Below are 11,478 nucleotides of genomic sequence, written 5' to 3' on the forward strand. Positions count from 1 at the left end.
GGAACCTGTAGGAGCCCGCTCTCTGGGAGGACGATGATTCAGCATGTGACTGCAGCAGGGGTCTCTGCCCCTTGCTCCATATTTCTAGTAGTGACTTCATTTTTAAAAACTGAACCTGACCAACCTTCCATGTATCTCCATCCTCCTCTGCTCCAGCCAGGGAGGACAAAGTGAGCGCTCTGAGAGGCCCGTGGACGTGTCGGGGCTTCTGGGCCAGAGTGCTTTTTATAGAACTAACTTGCAAGCTCGAGGAATAGACAGCGTTTTGTCTGTGATGTTGTGGATGGGTTTAAAGGAGCGACCTGTTCCCCAGAGCAAGAGTGTCATCTCCCAGCAGCAGCATGGACTGGCCCTTTCAGAGGGTTTCCTGTCCCAGAAATCATTATCCTGGGTTGTCCACACTTCTCTAGTAACCTTGCTTCCTTCTGCAATGGTAGTAATGCCTTAAGCTGACAGTTGCTGTTTTGCAGAACAGTTCTCCTATCTGCTAATCTGGTAACTTGTCTATGAGCCTGGGTCGAATCTGAGAAACAAGTGTGACCTAGAGCATGAACAGAGATGCAGTTGGGGTAATTAATAAAACTGTTTTCTGTACAGTAAAAAAAAAAAAAAAAATTAAAGGACAGACTGCATATTAGACAGAAAGCCAAAATCCAGCTAAGTGAAGAGACATGTAAAATTTAAGGACAGGGAAAGTGAGAGTGAGAGAGAGACAGAGAGAGATGGAAGAGAAGGGAGGAGGGGGGAAGGAGGAGGAGGAGGGGGAGGGGAAGGAGGAGGAGAGGGGAAGGAGGAGGAAGAGAAAGGGAGGGGGAAGGGGAGGGAGACGGGAAAGATATATCAGATAGATATCAATAAAAAGAGAGCTGGGATAATTACCTTAATATTTGACAAAATAGATTTTAAGACACACACACACAAAAACAACAACAACAACAATAAACAGTACTAGTGATAAAGAGGGCCACTACTTAAAAGTTAAATTTATCAGAAAGAAAAATATAACAATTTTAACTTGTATTAAATAACCTTAAGCTATAAAAATAAAAAATTCATAGTTTCAGGGGAAAATTGACAAATCCAGAATTGTAGGTACTCCTTGTTCTTTACTGTGAAAATCACAAAACAATGAGTAAATACATTTAAAAGATAACATGTTTATTGCTTGTGGCATTAAGGGTGATTTTGCTCCATTTTCTAAACTTTCTTGATTGTTGTGACAACTGCTTTTATAATTAAAACACCTTTTTTTTTCAAAAAAAAAATGAAGTATGGAAGTCAAAATTTTAGTTAATTGAGGACTTGAGGTGGGCTTAGTTAATTAGGGTTTTACTGTTTTGGGGCTAATTATATAGTTTTAGTTCTTACCCCAATGTTTATAAGGTTGAGTACATCTTAATTACAACTTCTTGTTTCTTTGTATTTTGCTAGAATGTCAAATGATTTACACATGGACTTAAATTGCTCAGGCAATCCTTGACTGATACATTAAAGAATCTAATTTACCACAGTTACTGTTTTCCTAAATAAGAATAAAAGATTTTGCAAAGAATGCATAATAATGCATTCCACATTTAAATATGCTACCACTGATTGTTATTAGCTACATCTGGATATCTGTATCAACAACAGAGCTTTGATTTGTCTCTGCTTCTGCCCAGACATCACTATTATCACTGTAGGGGATCAGTTACTCTGAAAAAAAGGAGAGAAAGATACAAATTGGTATCTTTTCTCATATTGATACTCTTAGACTTAACTTTCCAGTTCCTAAAACTCAGTGTTCTACTTATACATATGCCTTTTGAAACACTTTGTGATAAGCAATAGTTACAGGAAATAGGAACACATCACTGTAGACAAATAGAAAACAAGGCAGCATGCTCTGAGTCTGGTTCTAAAGAAAACAGGCACAGGATTTTTTTTATTTATTACAGTACTGAAAAGAGCCAGTAAACAGACTCTCTTTGAATGTATCATCTCAAAATCTAAACTGTAAAGCCTAGTTAGTCTATCATACAGATTTTTTTTCATAGTTGATTAAATTTTACTGTGCAATTCTGGGAAAGAAATAACACGATGTTGGAAAAGTATAACAGTAATTTTAAAATACTGTTATATTTTGAAAGATATTTTTAAAATAGTGATAGTAATTCTAAATTCTTATGTTTTACCCAATCAATGTGCTTTAGAATCTTTTGAGATTTGAATATCCAGAATATTCAGTTAATGTAATCCTTTTGCTGTTTAAAGACAACAATAAAAGAATAAGAATGGAATGCATTATTTGCATCTCTTTGCTATTGAAGATAATAGTGTAAAAATTGAATCTTAAAAACTTCAGAGTAGATTAATAAGTCAATTTCAAACTATCATTATTATTTTTCTTTTTTACTGTTTATTGAATTATAACGTGTACAAACAGCACAAATCAAGAAGTGTACAGCTTGATGAATTCCTACAATGACACTTCGTGCTATCAGCACATTGTATCATTAACTTTTAAGTTGATAAACTGGTAAGAATGAAGGATTAAAACCATCAACAACTACCACAAAAAAGCAGAGTAGTAAACAAGAACCAGTAAGTGTGACTAAACCAGGTGGGAGGCACACTTGCAAAAATGAAACAAGTTTTGTCACATTTTATACCACACAGGTTTTCTGTATCATCAGAACATGAGAGAATACATTGTCTCAATCTGATAGGAGCCGGACTTGGAGTTTCTCTTACTGTGCTTTTCCTCCCTTGCCTGCAGGAGTTGTACATTTCAAAGCAAACTGCAGAAAAAACAGAAAACTTCAGAACCAATTAGATTGCTTAGCAACGTTTTTGTCTTCTTTCCTGAGCTACTTCTGTGTAATCCTCCTGTCACAAATTGTGACCTTACACAGTAACTTTAAACCTGAAAATCAACTTTTCAACGTTTTGAGACGCTCTCTTCCCTTGATTGACAGATCATTTTGTTCACTTGAAAGTCTTGGACGTCTCCTAATTCCCGGTCTAGTCATAACGCCCAGAGGTTACTAAAGAACACTCAAGATTCACAGGAACTCTACCCATGGTTTACCTTGTAAATACAAGCCATTCTGAGATCTGGGTCCTGAAATTATTTTACCCTTCGAGAGCAGAAACATTACCATGTTCATACAGTGAACCCTTAGATTTTCAAATTCTTTATATATTCAGCGACTTCTTCGACCCACCAGTAACTTTCCCAGTTAGCAACCAATAGTTTTACATAGGTTGCTATCTGTTTTGTTGGCAATTTACGAGCAATTTAGCCACACGTAAGCAACCTTAAGGAAGGGGAAGAGGGGTTCTTCCTGTCAATGAATCCACACAATGAGAGGCCCGTGGTACCCAAATGAAACAATAATGAAAGATCGGCAAAGCTCAGAAATGTTCCTGAAAGCCACGAACGCCAGCTCTGATTTCAGGTTGCCGGAGCGCGCCCGCTCGGTAGCCTTTATGGCCAAGAGGCAGAGGGGTCCAGGGCAGAGGGTCCCACTGGGGACGCTTAAGATGAGAGTGGGCGACCCTGCTACCAGCCCGCCCCCACCACAAAGAGGAGTAAACGCTCCGCATCCCCGTCACCAGGGCAACTCTGCAATCCGACACCGAGGCGCAAGATTCCGCACCCCGAGCCACCGGACGCAGAACACAGGCGTTTCACAGCCCGGACGCAGGGACTCCGAGGCTTCCCACAAGGCCGTCCCTGGGGTGCTGAGTGCGACGAGGGAGACGCCCTCTCTGCAGGCCCCGGGTCCGAAACTCAGCCACCCCCAGCGACCCCGCCGCTCCCGGGTCTCGCTGACCGCACGTGGCGGCCGTGATTGCCCCGGATGGTATCCCTCCGCGTCCCTACCGCTCAGTCTCCCCCTCCCTCGCCGGGACCCTCCGATGCAGTGCGCCGCGGAAGGATCGCACGCACGCGCTCGCGCACGCCCCGCCGAAACGGCGGAGAGCTGAGGGAAGCGCGGTAAGGAGCAGTCGCCGCTGCAGTCGCTGGCAGAGCAGCTCCGCAGCTTCCCGCTGCTGGTTAGTCAGTCCCGCGGTTGCGGGCGGGAGGGCGGCCAGTCCGGGCGCGCTCTGCAGCTCGTCCCTCACCGCCGTCCCCGCGTCCTCCCTCCGCAGCTCCTCGGGGAGGGGGGCGGTCGGTGCCTGCGCAGAGCCGCCTCCTCCCCGCCCCCGCCCCGCCTCCCCACGCGCCGCCGCCGCCGCCGCCCGCGACCGCCGCCGCCGCCGCCGCCGCCGCCGCTGCGCCTGCTGCTTCTCGCCGTCCCCGCTGCAGTGCGAAGGGCTCGAAGATGGCCGGTTGGCAGAGCTACGTGGATAACCTGATGTGCGATGGCTGCTGCCAGGAGGCCGCCATTGTCGGCTACTGCGACGCCAAATACGTCTGGGCAGCCACAGCCGGGGGCGTCTTCCAGAGCATTACGGTGAGGACCGGCGGTGGCCCGGGGACCCGGACCCGAGCGGGGCCGGCCGTGGGGGCGCCGCCGCGCGGAGCCGGGCCACCGGGAGGGCCGCGTCGGCAGGTGTGCGGGGCGGCCGGCGCCGAGGATGCGGCTGCCGGGCGGGCGGAGAGCCGGAGGCCCGGGGACGCCCCCTCGGTGGGGCTGCGCTGACTGGCGGGGGCGGCGGCCCGGCTCCCCGGCGTTCCCAGTGCCTGTCCGGGTGAGGCTGGGGGAGGGGGCACGCGCCGGCTCGGGGGTGGGGGGCCTTTTCCCCTTGTTCGGTCCTCGGGTCCCCTGGAAGCCCCGAGGCTCGCTTTGTACGTCCCGGGGTGGAAGCGAGGACCGGAGGGGCCGGGCCGGGGCGCGCTGGGCCCGGGCGGGGGTCCTCCGGCGGCCGGGCCGCCCCTCGCTCCGGGGACAGCGCGCCGCCCGCGCCGCGGGCTGTGAGAGGCGGCGGCTGCCCGGCCCCCGGGATCCTCGCGGCCACTTGGCGGAGGTTTGCCGGTGTCCAGGCCTCCGAGGCTTGTGAGAAATGTACACCGGCAACGTAGGTGGATTCGTGAATCTCGACTACAGCTCAGGCTCCATAGGATTTTTTTTTTTTTAATTCTCCAAGATGGCGAACTGCCATTGATTTCTCTCCTCCTCCCATGGAGATTCATCGATACACCGTTATCCCCAGTTACGCAACATAGCTCTAAAAAAGGGGGTGCTTGAAGGGGCTTTCAGTAATCTGCGAAGACCAAGGGGACACTTCAGTTCTTCAAGTCCCTCCCTCTTTAGTGGTGGTAGTAAAGGCACTAATGCAGATTTATGCTTCACGGTGCCTGATTTTTTTTGTGACTTGGTGGTTTGGCTCGGTTGCCACATGTCTGGGGGATAATTGTCATTAAGCTTCCAGTGCTGCTTTATTGTTTTGCCTCTTTCTGCACAAGGTTCTTTCTAAAATTGTGACGATTATATCAAATACAGGACCGTTCTCTTAATTTCTTAAGCTTCACGTCCCCTTCCTATCAGACGCCCAAATCCAGGCCCCCTATTATGGGTGCTACTAATTATTCTTGTACTGCTTAACATGGTTTAAGATCTAGCGGTGTAGAACTCAGTCCTTGATACAGGTACTTTCAGGTTTCCTGTTACCGCAGTGGACTACAGTTCTTACAGAGAATTGGCATCTGGTGATCAACTTTTTTTCTGCGGTCCTCTTGTCTTTGTGTGTGAGTTCCCGCTGTCTGGCCGGGAAGATTGCAGGAGTGTGCTTGGAAATGGCTGGGGCCTGCTATGACTCTGCAGTTCTGATGGGGGCGACGCCTTCCTTCTTATTCATGGAATGTTAGAATGCACGTTTTCTCCTTTCCGGTTCTGGTCGCTACCTCAGTTTCTTTCCCAGTCTCCCTCCATTTTCTCTGTTCTTTTACCGTTGCCTACTGTAGTGCTGCGGATAGAATCCTCTTTGCGTTTGCCCAGAAAGAAAACTGATTACTGAGGTGGTAGGGGAAGGGAAGTTGCAGAGAAAAAGGAGTAAGCGGCTAGAATAATAGAGAGGAGGGAAATATGAATTTGGGGATGCGCTGAAGTCTAGGGCTTGAAGTTCATACTAATACTATGGGGGATATTTCAAGCTGTTTGAAGCGAGTAGAAGTGAACAGGTCTGCCAAGCATGGGCGTTATTTTAGGTGACTTTCAAACAACTTTAAATTTGATGCTACATGACTGTAACGTGACTGATTATGATAGATAAGCTTTTGTTGAAAGTTTTTAGGTGAATCTTTACCATTATGTAAGTACTTCAGGTACCACCTGACTTGAAACAGTTTATAAATAACTCTTAAGTTTGCAGTTTATCTAGTGTCAACTAGCAACTAGAGATTTTTTGCGTAGACTGGTCTTGGTTACCAGACTACACTCTTAACTGTGAAATCTAATTAACTGACTGATATAAAACATGTCACCATGTAGGATTAAGTAATTTTTTAGAAAAGACTGAAACTTGATTTTACATTGTTGAAACGTGGATGTCTTGTAGTGGTAGTACAAACTTGGCAGTCTTTGCTGTTATACCAAGGCAAGGAATTAACTACAACTTTTTTCTTTTTTCTCTTTTTCTTTTCTTTTTTTTTTTTTTTTTTTTTTTTTTTTGGTTGGGGGCTGGTGGGGGGGTGGCGGGGGGACAGCCAGTAGAAATAGATATGATTGTAGGAAAAGACCGGGAAGGTTTCTTTACCAATGGTTTGACTCTTGGCGCAAAGAAGTGCTCGGTGATCAGAGATAGCCTATATGTGGATGGTGACTGCACAATGGACATCCGGACAAAGAGTCAAGGTGGGGAGCCAACATACAACGTTGCCGTCGGCAGAGCTGGGAGAGGTAAGCAAGGCACCCTTTTGGTTGAAAGTTGCATGCCGCGTTACAAGTGATTAAGCAATCTCTTTAACATTTTGAATAAAGTGTTAAAAGAGTCCATAAAGGCTCTTAAGGTGGTTTTTGTGAACTGCCCAGCACTGAAGGAGGCACCGCTGCAGATTTACTTCCTCTACAGCAGCTGCATACACAGCCTAACCTCTGAGATCCTGACTTTATTCTCAAATAGAATATTCATATCATCTTTTCAGTTTCAACTTTAGTAAACTGAACATCTAAATTTGCCTCTAATATATGGATAACTGAATCACTTTGCTGTACACCTGAAACTAACACAACATTGTTAATCAACTATACTACTCCAATATAAAATAAAAAGTTAAAAAAAATCAATTTGTCTCTTCAACTGTTAGTTATTCAGATTGTTAAATCATTCACATTGGTTACTTTAGTCCCTTTGGGTCTTTGACCTTTGGATCTCTTCCTTTTCTTTCTTGCTTACATTTTAGTCATTCACTATTCAGCTTAAAAAAGGAAGAGTTAATATTGGCTCATATTTCTATTAGAAACATTGCTAGGGAAGAGAGAAATAATTAGAATGAGGGTTTTGAAGTAAGTTTTCCACTTACTAAAATATTTTCAAAGACTAAGTGTGTCTGATTTATTCGAAAAGTAGGAAATTATGTTTCGTTTATATACTGGTCCAGAAATTCTGGTGTTTCCTGACTATTGTCAACATTGCAGAAATTCTTACTGTACTAAATAAATCTCACTACTTTTTTGAAAGAAACTTTTAAAACTGAGGTTTATTATGACATCTAGTTGATTTACAGATACATTTAAATGTGTTAACCTGTGTAAATGTTTTGTAAATAGAGAGGGCTTGTGTAGCCTCATATAGCAGACTTGGCACATCTAATTTTAAGACCACATCTACCATGGGAAGAAACTTGAAGCTACTCTGAGCCATAATTTACTGCAGTGGTCCTACCAACTCCCTGTGACTGTCCTAAAGGTTACTCTTGTTCTGATGTGAGTTGATGCTTATGAGTATTTCTCTATAGGAAAATTAGATGATTGTGAAATAGTAGACAAATCTCTAAAACATTACCTGAGCTCAGATAAATATATTAAAAAGAAGCATCAACCATGTGACGTAAAAATGAGAATGTTTTCATACCATACAGCACTACTGACATCTAGTGGCAGTGAATATAACATCTGACATATGTACATATGTTAATATTTTCACGATAGACCTTTGAACTGCATCATAGAAGAACCTGTTGTTGGAAATAGTAAATCTATTTTAGGATTTTAGACTCAATTAAAAACAAAGCTAACACAGAGAGGATATAGGAAGCACAGGCCTTTGGTACTTTTAATTTGTCCTTTTCTGAATGGCACTGAAAATGCTGTTTAAAATTCGGTCTTGGTTTTTCCTCTGGAAATAATAGATACAGTTAGCCCCACTGGTAAGACTTAATAGTTGGTACTTAATCAAGCAGTTAAATTTGGGGAGAATTTTATAAGTAAATAATTACCTAATTTTTTTTTAAGTTTTTTTTGGGGGACCAGTTTAATATGTATTTGTCAGACTAATCAGAAGTTTTTTGCTCTATATAAAAGATAAATGTCCATTAAAAGGAATGAAGTAGTGCCATTTGCAGCAACATGGATGGACCTGAAGATTATCATACTAAATGGAGTAAGAGAAAGAAAAATATCATATGATATCACTTATATGTGGAATCTAAAAAATATGATATAAAGGACTTATTTACAAAACAAGCGGACTCACAGACTTAGAAAACAAATTTATGGTTACCAAAGGGGAAAGGTGGCGGGGAGAGGGATAAATTAGGAGTTTGGGATTGAGAGATACACACTACTATATAGAAAATAAATAATCAACAAGGACCTACTGTATAGCACAGGGAACTCTACTCAGTATAATAACCTAAAAGGGAAAAGAATCTGCAAAAGAATAGGTGTATGTATATGTATAACTGAATCATTTGCTGTACACCTGAAACTAAAACAACACTGTAAGTCATCTATACTCCAATATAAAATAAAAATTAAAAAAGATAAATGATCACACTTCTTTTTCCCTAGCTCGTGTAAAGATATTTTTATAGAGCATTGCAGCTGCACTGATTGGACTTCCAAGATAGAGTTAATAGTCAAAATGTTTTCAGCACATTACTAGTTTGAAAGTTTTCCTTTTTGGAGACCTGGCTGACTTCAGTGCTTCGTTGTTCATGGAAAACTAACTTAATGTTAACTTACTAATGGGGTTCTGTCTGCTAAAACTTATGGGACTCTCTTGATTAACACTTCTTTTGAAACACTTTTCTTCTTTCTCTTTCAGTCTTGGTCTTTGTAATGGGAAAAGAAGGGGTCCATGGAGGCGGATTGAATAAGAAGGCATACTCAATGGCAAAATACTTGAGAGACTCTGGGTTCTAGCTGCTAGGCAGACTGTTAAGTATTAGGGAAAAATTGCTCTTAAACTTTCCTAGCTGTAAGCTTGAGTCTTAATTCTGGAAATTTTATTAGCAATGCAGGGTGATGGGGTATGAACCTGTGTCTCCTTTGTATCCCTCTGTTGGTGGGGAAAGGTGTCTTTCTTTCTGCCCTCCCCCCCCTTAAATAATTCTGTTCACTTTTGTTTTGTTTCCTTGTGTACTCCAGCATTGGTTATAGTCATGGGAAAGGAAGGTGTCCACGGAGGCACACTTAACAAGAAAGCATATGAACTCGCTTTATACCTGAGGAGGTCTGATGTGTAAGCAGCCTCTCCCCATCTACCTAGCAACTGTCTTCATCACCACCCCAATTACGGTCACAGTGCTACCAGACTATAGATGGTAGCTAATTTTTCTTTACTTATTTTCTAATGTCACGATTCCTGTTTGCCCAATGGATCATTTGTATGTTAACCACTGTATGTAACCAACCTTATCTGGCAACATAATTGCAGCACAGTAATGATTTGCATGATACCTTGAAATTTGGGGGGAGGGGGCATGCCAAGTTGGGCATCACTTTGTCTTAGCAATTAATGGGATATTGATTACTAAAATAAGTTAATATTAAGCAAGGTGCCGGTTGTACAATCTCTAATTTGATCAGTGTCTTTCAGCACTTTGAGCATTTACTTAGCTCATTTAGTCTTCCTTTTGTAGCGCATGGTTGGGAGGAAAAAGTGCATGCGTCTTTCCTTCACTCCTCTTTTCCCACCCCCTCCCTTCGCACATAGGTATTTGGTTTGCTTCCATCTTCTTTTATGCAGTGCCTGGTTTATTTAACCAATTAATATTCCTTTTGTTGATGAGCTATTGAGAGCTGCAGTAGTTTGCTTTTAGTATTGCTGTTGCACTTGAGTAAAGACAAATCTTTTTTCATAGTGTCTACAGGACATATGACAAGTGCAACTGCAAAACAAGAGCAAAGGCACTTCCTCCCATGACCTTATAGTAACCATACTGATTGAATCCCCAGGGACATTCCATCATTGCAATAGCTCACGTTTTTGTTCCTCTTTTTCTTTGCACACCAGCTCTACTCTTTAGTAAAATTGTAAAAGGCTGCCATTATGGACATTTGGTATCCCAACATAACCATCTGGAGTGTGTCCAGTTTGTTCTTCACAGGACCAATTTTTATTTGCAGCTTGAGTTTTTATATGAAGTTGCATTATTGTGGACTTGGCTGTCTTGTGATGAATTTTTTTCATATGTATTCTGTGCCATACAATTGTTAAAATGAACTGTTGCTATTGTGAGATGGATTTTAACTGACCTCTTAAAGGTTTCTTTCGAATGGCACTACTTTAGGGACATTCTAGTATTTGCTTCTATTGTTTGGGCCTTGTGGATAATGTACAGATTTAAAAACAAATCTTGTTGCTGATTTGTCCATTTCTTTCCCTGCACTTTGTTACATCTGGGATACAGTCTAACTCATCTGATTTAATATGCATTTAAAAAAATGCCATAACTATTAAACACCTTGTTTACAGACAGATGAAATAAATTTATTCCAACCAAATATTCTAGACTCCTGTTGTTTATATAAATTGTTAGCTTACTGTTACAGTTGATTTTTGATACAATGGCAATATACTCTGCTACAAGCATAAAATTAAAAAAAAAATTCAACTGATGGCCTACTCCATTTCCTTTAGTATTTATCATAAAATGAGTGCCTGGGAATTTATTTTCAATAGGCTTTGCTCTATTAAAAATGGCTTGTAGTCATTTCAGGCTCATTTTCAGGCTTATGAGGCAAAAATTGACTTATCCACTAGAAATTAAATATTTTTGTCTTGTTGCTGGTCTCTTGATGTGAAATCTAATGAGCAGTAAGGGGCCCAATACCAAGAAGGGTTTCTGCATTGTGGATTCTTCTGTGTTGAACTGTCATGTGACTTCTTTCAATTTGGAGGCTATGTTGGCAGGCTGAAGTCAGCCAGCTGGGACTCTCATATAAGGGAAGACATTCCTTAAAAAGCATAAAAGATAATTGGGATGTCTTGCAGTTTCTGGCTTTGGAGTGACATGTTAACTATGACTAGGTAATAGTTTAATCCCAGATGTCATAAGGTCCCTGAGATGTACTGAAGTTTAGTAAATATGTTTAATACTATTCA

General features: G+C 42.4%; 1 protein-coding gene across 3 annotated transcripts; it reads left to right on the top strand.

Moving 5' to 3' along the window:
* The first annotated feature begins 3,914 nt into the window (after positions 1–3,914).
* On the top strand, positions 3,915–10,868 carry PFN2 (profilin 2). 3 transcript variants are annotated; one of them, XM_061194569.1, is made up of 4 exons: positions 3,917–4,442; positions 6,635–6,827; positions 9,519–9,610; positions 10,414–10,868. In XM_061194569.1, the coding sequence occupies exons 1-4, from the start codon at positions 4,311–4,313 to the stop codon at positions 10,588–10,590; spliced, it is 594 nt and encodes a 197-aa protein (XP_061050552.1). In that variant the 5' UTR covers positions 3,917–4,310; the 3' UTR covers positions 10,591–10,868. The 3 variants fall into 3 exon arrangements, with proteins under 3 accessions (XP_061050551.1, XP_061050552.1, XP_061050550.1); XM_061194568.1 differs by lacking the exons at positions 9,519–9,610; positions 10,414–10,868 and adding an exon at positions 9,196–9,512 and having other exon boundaries at positions 3,915–4,442; XM_061194567.1 differs by having other exon boundaries at positions 3,949–4,442; positions 9,519–10,864.
* Positions 10,869–11,478: the final 610 nt, after the last annotated feature.

This window comes from Eubalaena glacialis, chromosome 6, assembly GCF_028564815.1.
Source record: "Eubalaena glacialis isolate mEubGla1 chromosome 6, mEubGla1.1.hap2.+ XY, whole genome shotgun sequence".
NCBI lineage: Eukaryota > Metazoa > Chordata > Mammalia > Artiodactyla > Balaenidae > Eubalaena > Eubalaena glacialis.